Source organism: Scomber scombrus, chromosome 14 (assembly GCF_963691925.1).
Source record: "Scomber scombrus chromosome 14, fScoSco1.1, whole genome shotgun sequence".
NCBI classification, from domain to species: domain Eukaryota; kingdom Metazoa; phylum Chordata; class Actinopteri; order Scombriformes; family Scombridae; genus Scomber; species Scomber scombrus.
Genome location: NC_084983.1, coordinates 1,180,910 through 1,196,738, shown reverse-complemented (window position 1 = coordinate 1,196,738; position 15,829 = coordinate 1,180,910). Strand labels below are relative to the sequence as shown.

The 15,829-nt window shown below is 37.2% G+C and overlaps 1 protein-coding gene across 1 annotated transcript; it reads left to right on the top strand.

The window, feature by feature from the left end:
• The first annotated feature begins 7,560 nt into the window (after window positions 1–7,560).
• On the top strand, window positions 7,561–13,821 carry LOC133994145 (trichohyalin-like). The gene is made up of 2 exons (XM_062433361.1): window positions 7,561–13,144; window positions 13,232–13,821. The coding sequence occupies exon 1, from the start codon at window positions 7,626–7,628 to the stop codon at window positions 13,131–13,133; it is 5,508 nt and encodes a 1,835-aa protein (XP_062289345.1). The 5' UTR covers window positions 7,561–7,625; the 3' UTR covers window positions 13,134–13,144; window positions 13,232–13,821.
• The last annotated feature ends 2,008 nt before the right edge of the window (window positions 13,822–15,829 follow it).

Genomic DNA, 15,829 nt, shown 5'->3' with positions numbered 1-15,829 from the left:
AGACAGCAAGAGACCAACTGAAAAACGTCATGAACATTATTGCTTTCAAACAAAAAGAACAAGAAGTCAAAGATGGTGAGATCAAAACAAAAGAAGAAGAACTTCAAATCAGTAAGAACACCATACTGTCAGAAAGAGAAGAACTTGTACTTTTAAAGAAGGATCTCAACAAGAAGAAGGAAGAAGTTGAAGCTGCCATGAACACAGTCAGTGTAGAGAGAGCTCAACTCAGTCAGATGAAAATGGGCATTGAGAAAGAGAAAGAAATACTTATCAATGAGAAAGAAGGATGGAAGAAAACATTTGAGATGGAAAAACAAGATCTTGAAAACTTTAAAGATCAGATAACACAAGAGAAGGATGATCTGGATAGAGTCAATGAGATGATGAAGAAGGAAAAACTGGACTTGGAGCTGATGAGGTCTGACATCATCAAACAAACTGACTTATTACAACGAGATGAAGCAGATATGAAAGACCAAAAAGACAAGTTAGAAATCACAAAGGCTGAGCTTCAAAAGAAGAAAGAACATGCAGACAGTCTGTTTGATGAGATAAACAGAGAGAAAACCAACATTAAAGATCTGACCCTTCAGGTTCAGACAGCAAGAGACCAAATGGAAAACGTCATGAACATCATTGCTTTCAAACAAAAAGAACAAGAAGTCAAAGATGGTGAGATCAAAACAAAAGAAGAAGAACTTCAAATCAGTAAGAACACCATACTGTCAGAAAGAGAAGAACTTGTACTTTTGAAAAAGGATCTCAACAAGAAGAAGGAAGAAGTTGAAGCTGCCCTGAACAGCATCAGTGGAGAGAAAGAAAAACTCAGTCAGATGAATACAGACATTGAAAGAGAGAAAGAAATACTAATCAATGAGAAAGAAGGATGGAAGAAAACATTTGAGATGGAAAAACAAGATCTTGAAAACTTTAAAGATCAGATAACACAAGAGAAAGAGGATCTGGATAGAGTCAATGAGATGATGAAGAAGGAAAAACTGGACTTGGAGCTGATGAGGTCTGACATCCTCAAACAAACTGACTTATTACAACAAGATGAAGCAGATATGAAAGACCAAAAAGACAGGTTAGAAATCACAAAGGCTGAGCTTCAAAAGAAGAAAGAACATGCAGACAGTCTGTTTTATGAGATAAACAGAGAGAAAACCAACATTAAAGATCTGACCCTTCAGGTTCAGACAGCAAGAGACCAACTGAAAAACGTCATGGACATTATTGCTTTCAAACAAAAAGAACAAGAAGTCAAAGATGGTGAGATCAAAACAAAAGAAGAAGAACTTCAAATCAGTAAGAACACCATACTGTCAGAAAGAGAAGAACTTGTACTTTTAAAGAAGGATCTCAACAAGAAGAAGGAAGAAGTTGAAGCTGCCATGAACACAGTCAGTGTAGAGAGAGCTCAACTCAGTCAGATGAAAATGGGCATTGAGAAAGAGAAAGAAATACTTATCAATGAGAAAGAAGGATGGAAGAAAACATTTGAGATGGAAAAACAAGATCTTGAAAACTTTAAAGATCAGATAACACAAGAGAAGGATGATCTGGATAGAGTCAATGAGATGATGAAGAAGGAAAAACTGGACTTGGAGCTGATGAGGTCTGACATCATCAAACAAACTGACTTATTACAACAAGATGAAGCAGATATGAAAGACCAAAAAGACAAGTTAGAAATCACAAAGGCTGAGCTTCAAAAGAAGAAAGAACATGCAGACAGTCTGTTTGATGAGATAAACAGAGAGAAAACCAACATTAAAGATCTGACCCTTCAGGTTCAGACAGCAAGAGACCAAATGGAAAACGTCATGAACATTATTGCTTTCAAACAAAAAGAACAAGAAGTCAAAGATGGTGAGATCAAAACAAAAGAAGAAGAACTTCAAATCAGTAAGAACACCATACTGTCAGAAAGAGAAGAACTTGTACTTTTAAAGAAGGATCTCAACAAGAAGAAGGAAGAAGTTGAAGCTGCCCTGAACAGCATCAGTGGAGAGAAAGAAAAACTCAGTCAGATGAATACAGACATTGAAAGAGAGAAAGAAATACTAATCAATGAGAAAGAAGGATGGAAGAAAACATTTGAGATGGAAAAACAAGATCTTGAAAACTTTAAAGATCAAATGACACAAGAGAAAGAGGATCTGGATAGATTCAATGAGAAGATGAAGAAAGAGAAACTGGACTTGGAGCTGATGAGGTCTGACATCCTCAAACAAACTGACTTATTACAACGAGATGAAGCAGATCTGAAAGACCAAAAAGACAAGTTAGAAATCACAAAGGCTGAGCTTCAAAAGAAGAAAGAACATGCAGACAGTCTGTTTGATGAGATAAACAGAGAGAAAACCAACATTAAAGATCTGACCCTTCAGGTTCAGACAGCAAGAGACCAAATGGAAAACGTCATGAACATTATTGCTTTCAAACAAAAAGAACAAGAAGTCAAAGATGGTGAGATCAAAACAAAAGAAGAAGAACTTCAAATCAGTAAGAACACCATACTGTCAGAAAGAGAAGAACTTGTACTTTTAAAGAAGGATCTCAACAAGAAGAAGGAAGAAGTTGAAGCTGCCCTGAACAGCATCAGTGGAGAGAAAGAAAAACTCAGTCAGATGAATACAGACATTGAAAGAGAGAAAGAAATACTAATCAATGAGAAAGAAGGATGGAAGAAAACATTTGAGATGGAAAAACAAGATCTTGAAAACTTTAAAGATCAAATGACACAAGAGAAAGAGGATCTGGATAGATTCAATGAGAAGATGAAGAAAGAGAAACTGGACTTGGAGCTGATGAGGTCTGACATCCTCAAACAAACTGACTTATTACAACGAGATGAAGCAGATCTGAAAGACCAAAAAGACAAGTTAGAAATCACAAAGGCTGAGCTTCAAAAGAAGAAAGAACATGCAGACAGTCTGTTTGATGAGATAAACAGAGAGAAAACCAACATTAAAGATCTGACCCTTCAGGTTCAGACAGCAAGAGACCAAATGGAAAAAGTCATGAACATTATTGCTTTCAAACAAAAAGAACAAGAAGTCAAAGATGGTGAGATCAAAACAAAAGAAGAAGAACTTCAAATCAGTAAGAACACCATACTGTCAGAAAGAGAAGAACTTGTACTTTTAAAGAAGGATCTCAACAAGAAGAAGGAAGAAGTTGAAGCTGCCATGAACACAGTCAGTGTAGAGAGAGCTCAACTCAGTCAGATGAAAATGGGCATTGACAGAGAAAAAGAAATACTTATCAATGAGAAAGAAGGATGGAAGAAAACATTTGAGATGGAAAAACAAGATATTGAAAACTTTAAAGATCAGATAACACAAGAGAAGGATGATCTGGATAGAGTCAATGAGATGATGAAGAAGGAAAAACTGGACTTGGAGCTGATGAGGTCTGACATCCTCAAACAAACTGACTTATTACAACAAGATGAAGCAGATACAAAAGACCAAAAAGACAAGTTAGAAATCACAAAGGCTGAGCTTCAAAAGAAGAAAGAACATGCAGACAGTCTGTTTGATGAGATAAACAGAGAGAAAACCAACATTAAAGATCTGACCCTTCAGGTTCAGACAGCAAGAGACCAACTGAAAAACGTCATGAACATTATTGCTTTCAAACAAAAAGAACAAGAAGTCAAAGATGGTGAGATCAAAACAAAAGAAGAAGAGCTTCAAATCAGTAAGAACACCATACTGTCAGAAAGAGAAGAACTTGTACTTTTGAAGAAGGATCTCAACAAGAAGAAGGAAGAAGTTGAAGCTGCCCTGAACACAGTCAGTGGAGAGAGAGCTCAACTCAGTCAGATGAATACAGACATTGAAAGAGAGAAAGAAATACTAATCAATGAGAAAGAAGGATGGAAGAAAACATTTGAGATGGAAAAACAAGATCTTGAAAACTTTAAAGATCAGATAACACAAGAGAAAGATGATCTGGATAGAGTCAATGAGATGATGAAGAAGGAAAAACTGGACTTGGAGCTGATGAGGTCTGACATCCTCAAACAAACTGACTTATTACAACAAGATGAAGCAGATATGAAAGACCAAAAAGACAAGTTAGAAATCACAAAGGCTGAGCTTCAAAAGAAGAAAGAACATGCAGACAGTCTGTTTGATGAGATAAACAGAGAGAAAACCAACATTAAAGATCTGACCCTTCAGGTTCAGACAGCAAGAGACCAAATGGAAAACGTCATGAACATTATTGCTTTCAAACAAAAAGAACAAGAAGTCAAAGATGGTGAGATCAAAACAAAAGAAGAAGAACTTCAAATCAGTAAGAACACCATACTGTCAGAAAGAGAAGAACTTGTACTTTTAAAGAAGGATCTCAACAAGAAGAAGGAAGAAGTTGAAGCTGCCATGAACACAGTCAGTGTAGAGAGAGCTCAACTCAGTCAGATGAAAATGGGCATTGACAGAGAAAAAGAAATACTTATCAATGAGAAAGAAGGATGGAAGAAAACATTTGAGATGGAAAAACAAGATCTTCAAAACTTTAAAGATCAGATGACACAAGAGAAGGATGATCTGGATAGAGTCAATGAGATGATGAAGAAGGAAAAACTGGACTTGGAGCTGATGAGGTCTGACATCATCAAACAAACTGACTTATTACAACGAGATGAAGCAGATATGAAAAACCAAAAAGACAAGTTAGAAATCACAAAGGCTGAGCTTCAAAAGAAGAAAAAACATGCAGACAGTCTGTTTGAAGAGATAAACAGAGAGAAAACCAACATTAAAGATCTGACCCTTCAGGTTCAGACAGCAAGAGACCAAATGGAAAACGTCATGAACATCATTGCTTTCAAACAAAAAGAACAAGAAGTCAAAGATGGTGAGATCAAAACAAAAGAAGAAGAACTTCAAATCAGTAAGAACACCATACTGTCAGAAAGAGAAGAACTTGTACTTTTGAAGAAGGATCTCAACAAGAAGAAGGAAGAAGTTGAAGCTGCCCTGAACAGCATCAGTGGAGAGAAAGAAAAACTCAGTCAGATGAATACAGACATTGAAAGAGAGAAAGAAATACTAATCAATGAGAAAGAAGGATGGAAGAAAACATTTGAGATGGAAAAACAAGATCTTGAAAACTTTAAAGATCAAATGACACAAGAGAAAGAGGATCTGGATAGATTCAATGAGAAGATGAAGAAAGAGAAACTGGACTTGGAGCTGATGAGGTCTGACATCCTCAAACAAACTGACTTATTACAACAAGATGAAGCAGATATGAAAGACCAAAAAGACAAGTTAGAAATCACAAAGGCTGAGCTTCAAAAGAAGAAAGAACATGCAGACAGTCTGTTTGATGAGATAAACAGAGAGAAAACCAACATTAAAGATCTGACCCTTCAGGTTCAGACAGCAAGAGACCAACTGAAAAACGTCATGAACATTATTGCTTTCAAACAAAAAGAACAAGAAGTCAAAGATGGTGAGATCAAAACAAAAGAAGAAGAACTTCAAATCAGTAAGAACACCATACTGTCAGAAAGAGAAGAACTTGTACTTTTAAAGAAGGATCTCAACAAGAAGAAGGAAGAAGTTGAAGCTGCCATGAACACAGTCAGTGGAGAGAGAGCTCAACTCAGTCAGATGAATACAGACATTGAAAGAGAGAAAGAAATACTAATCAATGAGAAAGAAGGATGGAAGAAAACATTTGAGATGGAAAAACAAGATCTTGAAAACTTTAAAGATCAGATGACACAAGAGAAGGATGATCTGGATAGAGTCAATGAGATGATGAAGAAGGAAAAACTGGACTTGGAGCTGATGAGGTCTGACATCCTCAAACAAACTGACTTATTACAACAAGATGAAGCAGATATGAAAGACCAAAAAGACAAGTTAGAAATCACAAAGGCTGAGCTTCAAAAGAAGAAAGAACATGCAGACAGTCTGTTTGATGAGATAAACAGAGAGAAAACCAACATTAAAGATCTGACCCTTCAGGTTCAGACAGCAAGAGACCAACTGAAAAACGTCATGAACATTATTGCTTTCAAACAAAAAGAACAAGAAGTCAAAGAGGGTGAGATCAAAACAAAAGAAGAAGAACTTCAAATCAGTAAGAACACCATACTGTCAGAAAGAGAAGAACTTGTACTTTTGAAGAAGGATCTCAACAAGAAGAAGGAAGAAGTTGAAGCTGCCCTGAACAGCATCAGTGGAGAGAAAGAAAAGCTCAGTCAGATGAATACAGACATTGAAAGAGAGAAAGAAATACTAATCAATGAGAAAGAAGGATGGAAGAAAACATTTGAGATGGAAAAACAAGATCTTGAAAACTTGAAGGCAGCGCTGATTCAAGACAGAGAGGATCTGGATAGAATGAATGAGATGATGAGAAAAGAGAAGATGGACTTGGAGCTGATGAGGTCTGATATTCCAAAGGAGATTGGGACATTAAAACAAGATAAAGATGAAAAAGTAGAACTGAAGGAACCCAAGATCACAAGACTGACACAAGAACAGCAAACCAGTGAGAGCATTGTACTGGCAGAAAGAGAAGAAGTGGAACTTTTGAAGAAGGATCTCAACAAGAAAAAGGAAGAAGTTGAAATTGCCATGAACAGCATCAGGGGAGAGAGAGAACAAGTCAGCCAGATGAATATGGGCATTGAGAGACAGAAAGAACTACTTTTCAATGAGAAAGAAGAATGGAAGAGAACATTTGAGATGGAAAAACAAGAACTTGAAAACTTGAAGGCAGCGCTGATTCAAGACAGAGAGGATCTAGATCAAATGAATGAGATGATGAAGAAAGAGAACCTGGGATTGGAGGTGATGAGGTCTGATATCCAGATACAGATTAATAAATTAGAACAAGATAAAGATGATGAAGTACAATTAAAGGAACCCAAGACCACAAGACTGACACAAGAACAGCAAACCAGTGAGAGCATTGCACTGACAGAAAGAGAAGAAGTGGAACTTTTGAAGAAGGATCTCAACAAGAAAAAGGAAGAAGTTGAAATTGCCCTGAACAGCATCAGGGGAGAGAGAGAACAACTCAGTCAGATGAAAATGGGCATTGAGAAAGAGAAAGAAATACTTATCAATGAGAAAGAAGGATGGAAGAAAACATTTGAGATGGAAAAACAAGATCTTGAAAACTTTAAAGATCAGATGGCACAAGAGAAAGATGATCTGGATAGAGTCAATGAGATGATGAAGAAGGAAAAACTGGACTTGGAGCTGATGAGGTCTGACATTCTCAAACAAACTGACTTATTACAACGAGATGAAGCAGATATGAAAGACCAAAAAGACAAGTTAGAAATCACAAAGGCTGAGCTTCAAAAGAAGAAAGAACATGCAGACAGTCTGTTTGATGAGATAAACAGAGAGAAAACCAACATTAAAGATCTGACCCTTCAGGTTCAGACAGCAAGAGACCAAATGGAAAACGTCATGAACATTATTGCTTTCAAACAAAAAGAACAAGAAGTCAAAGATGGTGAGATCAAAACAAAAGAAGAAGAACTTCAAATCGGTAAGAACACCATACTGTCAGAAAGAGAAATACTAGAACTTTTGAAGAAGGATCTCAACAAGAAAAAGGAAGAAGTTGAAGCTGCCATGAACACAGTCAGTGGAGAGAGAGCCATACTCAGTCAGATGAATACAGACATTGAAAAAGAGAAAGAAATACTAATCAATGAGAAAGAAGGATGGAAGAAAACATTTGAGATGGAAAAACAAGACCTTGAAAACTTGAAGGCAGCGCTGATTCAAGACAGAGAGGATCTGGATAGAATGAATGAGATGATGAGAAAAGAGAAGATGGACTTGGAGCTGATGAGGTCTGATATTCCAAAGGAGATTGGGACATTAAAACAAGATAAAGATGATGAAGTACAATTAAAGGAACCCAAGATCACAAGACTGACACAAGAACAGCAAACAAGTGAGAGCATTGTACTGGGGGAAAGAGAAGAAGTGGAACTTTTGAAGAAGGATCTCAACAAGAAAAAGGAAGAAGTTGAAATTGCCATGAACAGCATCAGGGGAGAGAGAGAACAACTCAGTCAGATGAAAATGGGCATTGAGAAAGAGAAAGAAATACTTCTTAATGAGAAACAAGAATGGAAGAGAACATTTGAGATGGAAAAACAAGATCTTGAAAACGTGAAGGCAGTGCTGATTCAAGACAGAGAGGATCTGGATAGAATGAATGAGATGATGAGAAAAGAGATGCTGGAATTGGAGCTGATGAGGTCTGATATTCCAAAGGAGATTACGATATTAGAACAAGATGAACAGGAAGAAACAGGACTGAAGGAACCCAAGATCACAAGACTGATGCAAAAACAGCAAACAAGTGAAAGCATTGTACTGGAAGAAAGAGAAGTGGAACTTTTGAAAATGGATCTCCACAAAAAGAAGGAAGAAGTTGAAGCTGCCATGAACAACATCAGTGGAGAGAGAGAACAACTCAGTCAAATGAAAATGGGCATTGAGAAAGAGAAAGAGAAACTTTTCAATGAGAAAGAACAATGGAAGCAAATGTTTGAGATGGAAAAACAAGACCTTGAAAACTTGAAGTCAGAGCTGAAACAAGAGAGAGAAGATCTAGGTAAGGTGAATGAAATGATGAAAAAAGAGAAACTGGACTTGGAGCTGATGAGTTCTGGCATCCAGAAGCAGATCAGTCCATTAGAGCAAAATAAAAAAGAAGAAGAAGAACTGAAGGAACCCAAGATCACAAGACTGAAACAAGAACAGAAAACCAGTGAGACCACTGCACTGCCAGATAAAGAAGAACTTGAACTTTTGAGAAAGGATCTGAAAAAGAAAGAAGGGGAAGTTGAAGCTGTCATGAACAGCATCACTGGAGAGAGAGAACAACTCAGTCAGATGAAGATGGGCATCGAGAAAGAGAAAGAAATACTTCTCAATGAGAAAGAAGAATGGAAGCAAATGTTTGTGATAGAAAAACAAGAACTTGAAAGCTTGAATGCAGCACTGAAACAAGACAGAGAGGATCTAGATCAAATGAATGAGATGATGAAGAAAGAGAAGCTGGGATTGGAGCTGATGAGGTCTGATATCCAGAAACAGATTAATAAATTAGAACAAGATAAAGATGATGAAGTACAATTAAAGGAACCCAAGACCACAAGACTGACACAAGAACAGCAAACCAGTGAGAGCATTGTACTGGGGGAAAGAGAAGAAGTGGAACTTTTGAAGAAGGATCTCAACAAGAAAAAGGAAGAAGTTGAAATTGCCATGAACAGCATCAGGGGAGAGAGAGAACAACTCAGTCAGATGAAAATGGGCATTGAGAAAGAGAAAGAAATACTTCTTAATGAAAAAGAAGAATGGAAGAGAACATTTGAGATGGAAAAACAAGATCTTGAAAACTTGAAGGCAGTGCTGATTCAAGACAGAGAGGATCTGGATAGAATGAATGAGATGATGAGAAAAGAGATGCTGGAATTGGAGCTGATGAGGTCTGATATTCCAAAGGAGATTGGGACATTAAAACAAGATAAAGATGAAAAAGTAGAACTGAAGGAACCCAAGATCACAAGACTGACACAAGAACAGCAAACAAGTGAGAGCATTGTGCTGGCAGAAAGAGAAGAAGTGGAACTTTTGAAGAAGGATCTCAACAAGAAAAAGGAAGAAGTTGAAATTGCCATGAACAGCATCAGGGGAGAGAGAGAACAACTCAGTCAGATGAATATGGGCATTGAGAGACAGAAAGAACTACTTTTCAATGAGAAAGAAGAATGGAAAAGAACATTTGAGATGGAAAAACAAGACCTTGAAAACTTGAAGGCAGCTCTGATTCAAGACAGAGAGGATCTGTATAGAATGAATGAGATGATGAGAAAAGAGAAACTGGAATTGGAGCTGATGAGGTCTGATATTCCAAAAGAGATCAGGACATTAGAACAAGATAAAGATGAAGAAGAACAACTGAAGGAACCCAAGATCACAAGACTGACACAAGAACAACTAACCAGTGAGACCATTGTACTGACAAAAAGAGAAGAAATTGAACTCTTGAGAAAGGATCTCGACAAGAAAAAGGAAGAAGTTGAAGCTGCCATGAACAACATCACTGGAGAGAGAGAACAACTGAGACTGTTAAAGATGGACATTGAGAGAAAGAATGAAATATTTTTCAGTGAGAAAGAAGGATGGATGCAAACGTTTGAGATGGAAAAACAAGACCTTGAAAACTTGAAGGCAGCGCTCAAACAAGACAGAGAGGATCTGTATGGTATGAATGAGATGGTGAGGAAAGAGAAACTGGACTTGGAGCTGATGAGGTCTGACATCCAGGAGCAAAGGCATACATTGGACCAAGATAAAAATGATGACATAGAACTAAAGGAATCCAAGACCACAACTCTGATGCACGAAATGCAAAGCAGTGACCACACTGAACTGGCAGAAAGAGAAGAAGTGGAACTTTTGAAGAAGGATCTCAACAAAATGAAGGAAGAAGTTGAAGCTGCAATGAACACAGTCAGTGGAGAGAGAGAACAACTCAGTCAGATGAAAATGGACATTGACAGAAGAAATGAAATACTTTTCATTGAGAAAGAAGGATGGAAGCAAATGTTTGAGATAGAAAAACAACATCTTGAAAATGTTAAAGATCAGATGAAAGAAGAGAAAGAGGATCTGGATAGAGTGAATGAGATGATGACGAAGAAAAAACTGGACTTGGATCTGATGAGGTCTGACATCCTCAAACAAACTGACATTTTAACACGAGATAAAGAAGTTATGAAAGATGAGAAAGACCAATTAGAAGTCACAATAGCTGAGCTTCATAAGAAAAAAGAACATGCAGACAGTATGTTTGATGAGATAAACAGAGAGAAAACCAACATTGAAGCTGCCGTGAACAGCATCAGTAGAGAGAGAGAACAACTCAGTCAGATGAAGATGGATATTGAGAAAGAGAAAGAAATGCTTTTCAGTAAAAAAGAAGGATGGAAGCAAACATTTGAAATCAAAAAACAAGACCTTGAAAACTTGAGGGCAGAGCTGAAACAAGACAGAGAGGATCTGGATAGAATGAATGAGATGGTGAGGAAAGAGAAAAAGGAATTGGAGCTGATGAGGTCTGATATCCCAAAGCAGATTAGTACATTAGAACAAGATATACATGAAGAAGTAGAACTGAAGGAACCCAAGATCACAAGACTGACACAAGAAGAACTAACCAGTGAGACCATTGTACTGGCAGAAAGAGAAGAAGTGGAATGTTTGAAGAGGGATCTCAATAAGAAGAAGGAAGAAGTTGAAGCTGCAATGAACAGCTTCACTGAAGAGAGAGAACAACTCAGTCAGATGAACATGGAAATTGAGAGGGAGAAAGAAATACTTTTCAATGAGAAAGAAGAGATTCAAGATCAAAAGTGTGAGCTAAAAATGAGAGAGGATCAACTCATGACTGAAATGAAATCAGTTGAAACTCTCAGAGTCAAACTCAGACATTTTAATGAAAGATTGACTGAAGATATCAAACACCATCTGGATAAATTACAGCAAAGCCATCAACATTTACTAAAGCTGTCCACTTTATTGGAACAAAAACTTGCAGAACTTGATGAACAGAGAGAAAACATGACTTGTTACTCTGAGTTGTTAAAGAGAGAAAAGGAAGGTCTGACAAGTATCCTGTCAGACATTAGAGAGGAAATGGAAAAAGAATGGAAGAAAAAGTTTGAGTTGGAAAAACAAGAACTTGAAGACCTAAAGGCAGAGCTGAAACAAGAGAGAGAGGAACACGAGCTGATGAGGTCTGACATCCAGAAGCTGATTAATACATCAGAAATAGATAAACAATATATAAAAGCAGAGAAAGATAAGTTGATACAAAAGAGTAATGAAACCACAGAACATCTCCATCTCCTTGATGAGATAACCCAAGAAAAGGAGAAACTCCATCAATTGCAGACACATGTTGAAAGTGAGAGAGAAAGGATTTTAGTTGAACATATTAGAATGGAAGAAGAACTGTCCGAGCTGAAAATCAGAAAGGGCCAGCTCACTAATGTAATGAACTCCATGGAAACTTTTAGAGACAAGCTAAAACAGTTTAATCAAAGGACATATGAAGAATTTAGAAAGAATATGGACAGATTAGAGCAGAAAAACGGAGAAATACTGCATTTCAACACAATACTTGAACACAAGTGTTGTGAACTTAATGAACAGAAAAATAAGATTATTAGTCACTATGACCTGATACAAAAAGAGGAAAAACATGTGCTGTTAATGAAGTGTGATAAGGCTGTACAAACTATGTCTGTAGGAGAAGAATTGCTCCAAGGGCATGATGTCAAAGAGAAGGATGCTCTGCACACAAGTGTTATGATCGAGACTGAAGAATTTGGACATTGGTCGAAGTTAAAGGAAGATACACGTGATACTGAAAGAAAAGATAAACACGTCGAAACTGAGAGGGAAGATCTGCTGATGGTGATGGGGTATGAAGAAGTGGAAAATGAAATGAAACAGAAGCTTACAAGCATATCTGAGTTGACAGAAGAGCAAGAAGATCTAACAGATGGGAACATTTCAAAAAGTGATCGTTTGCGAAAGATGTGGAAGGATACAAAAAGCGAACGGAAGGAGATAGATCAGATGAAGCGGAGGAGTCATGAGATGAAAAACAACCTGGAGAAAAGACTAAAGGTGATCAGTCAGTTTGTTAAGAGAACATGGAGACAGAGAGAAAAGGAACCAAAGCTGGAACAAGGACTAACTGGGACAAGTCAAAGTGACTGGGAGAGAGACTGCAAAACACTTGATGAAAAACACACAGAGCTCCAACAGCTTAAGGTTCAGATGCTCAGTGAGATTGGGAAACTCCAGGTCAAAGACAAAGTGTTGAGGACAGTGAAAGCCAGCGACAAAGCTAATCAAACAGTCCAGGTGGATAAAACCACAGAAGCCTCCACTGAAACATATCAAGAGCTGATGAAGGGTGAAGACACTGAAGCAGCTCCACACACATGCAGCAGACTCCTCCACCAGCTCCGGCAATGCTGCTATCGCTGCTGCTGCCGTCCTTCCTGTGACTGCTGTGGGCAGCTGTGCCCAGAGGAGAGATGAGACACAGGCCTGTAAGTGTCAATGACTCAATGTCTTTGATTACACAAACCAAGATAACATGAGCATTTTGAAATAATTTATGTATGTTTGTTTTACAGTGACATGAAGATTCTGTCTGCTCTGGACAGCCCATCACCAGCCTGATGTCAAATTTCCTGTTTCAAGTTGATAAAAATGGCTTAAATGAAATCAAATTATTCATTTGACACTTTTTAAACAGGACACAATGTTAAGTTATGTTTTTACTTCACAGTGCAAAATGTGTGATGTTTGTATGTCTCCAAAAACGCTTTACCTTTGTCATCAACATAGAAGCATAGGATTTAGTAAGATAATAAGATACAATAGTGTGCTTTAAGTATGAGTACTTATTTTTTAGTTTGCAGTTCCTGATTAATATTTCTTTATTACAATATTATTAATTACAATTTATTAAACTTGTGAATTAATGTCAGAAAGGTGTCCCCTTTGTACTTAATTACAGAGAATCTTTAGTATTTCAGAAGTGACCATGTTTAAATTGCTTTACATGTGTTTGTTGATTGTTTTTCTTACTTATCTGTTACAATTTTTTAAGAAAACTACATACAATATTCACAAAGCTCTATATACTTTAATGCTGTATTAAGAATACACAGTTGCATGTTTTAATGTATTTCTTGAATAAAGCTTTATGTGTAAAATAAAATAATCCACATCATTTTCTCTTTCCTATCCTTTTTCTCTCTCCTCTTTACAAAGTAAATAGGGTCATAACACCTTCTTATGGACCCTGGAGTTCCAGAATAATAAGGAACATCTCAATCTTGACTTTATCTTCATATAAGTAATAATATAGTGTGTATGTGTGTGTGTGTATATATATATATATGAAGTACTGCATGGTTATCAGCCTTTTCACATGTTTTCTGTAACCATTTTCCAACATGTATAATGTGTTTAGAAGTTAATCAATGAATTCACTTTACACAGACTTTGTCTTTTAAATCTCAAAATGTGAAGGGAAATATTGTGATCAGAGACCAAGAAGCACAGGTCTGCTGTATGTCCTTTTACCTTACTGTGATAGCTCATCAAAACCAGTCACTAGATTCATCAATACAGACAATAGATCACAGGGAACGTGAACAAATATTTAGTAGTGTTCATATAACTGGATCAATTTCTTGAATACTGAGAATTGGGTCGTAGATTTTCCTCATCCAAGAAAGTCTAAAGATTCAAATTGACAGTGGCTTTTTTGGAGACAAAAAGTACACATATTATTTACACTTTTTCAAGATTTGCCAAAACAAATAAACAAGAAAAATAATGACACTGACAAATTCAGGTGCAAAGTCAATATCTGTTCTCACAACACCAGGTTTGTACTTGAGAGACCAAGCAATGTGATTCTCTGCATATAAATATGAACTTTATTCACAGTAAGTGTACCCAATGTCCCCCTTCTACCTAACTTACATTGTTGATTGTGTAAATAATATATAGACTTTTCTTTCCATGCTGTGTGGATAACTGTAAATAATATAGGCTACACATTCTTTCCTCTGGACTAGAACAGCCAGTTCTGGAGAGAACAGTATAAAGGTGACCAAGCTTTTGCAGTCAGACCTCACCAGCTCTCTGCCTGAATATCTTTAAAGGATGAAGTTGGCAATATTCTGTATTTTTGTTATTGTCAGCAATTCTCATGGGAAGTCCAAAGCCAATAACGTGTTTGCCTCGCAATACTTTAGATTTTCCTACCCTGTCTGTATCTCTCAGCCCCCAGCACATTGATTTCTTCTGAACATGTCAATATTTTAAAATGGCTCACAAATATATTGTTTAATATATTTAAAAGGCAGGGTAAAACAACTGGTCGCTTTATTTTATAGCAGATGTTACTCACAGTCTTATCCTTTCAAACTATGTCTTTTAAATCCCTCCTAATAACCTGTTTTCAGATATACTGAACAACAATGCCACCTACTGGGAGATGGTGGAACTGGAAGAAAGTGACCAATCATTAAATCTCTAATACTGAACAGTCTGTGTAGAGACTTTGTCACAGAAATATAAAGGCCACAAAACACCACTATTTAGTTTCAGCAAGTTAAAATTGTCCTGAATATTGTTTGACCCACCTTTAGCTTCCCAGTGTCTGTTATCAACCGAGCGTCAGCAGTGCAGTGTGTGTTCGCCGCGCGCATGCAATCGTGCGTGTGTGTGGGTGTGTGTGTCGGTCTCAGTGAAAACATGGAGCTGCGTTTCATTGTTTTGGGTTTTCTCTCCAATAAACAAGCGGAACGGATTTAATAATGAAGCACTGACACAGCGTTCTGAGTGAATAAAGTGATGTACTGTACTAGGATGACATGGTAAAAGTTGGGGGGTCCATACTAATGACTTTTAAAAGATAGTTCAGTATTATGTTTTGACAGCGTGAGAAATAGCAACGTAGCGTGAGTGTGTGTGGAAAAAGGTCATTTTTGTGACTCTCACTCTGATTGCGTGAGAGTTGACAGCTCTGGACCAAGTCTTACACTAATACTGAGCTTCATTTTTACATGTCCAGTGTGTTATGGCAGTGGATGCTGTGTGATGACACATACCTTTTAACATATTAAAACTACATGCAAATGAAGTCAGGCCTTCGTGGTCCACATGCTGCACAGATAGACCAGGATCCACAGAACCAAACAGAACCTGAAAAT

What these genes read in the sequence shown, in the direction of transcription:
- LOC133994145 (XM_062433361.1), top strand. Translation starts at nt 7,626, where the DNA reads ATGAACACAGTCAGTGGAGAGAGAGCCATACTCAGTCAGATGAATACA.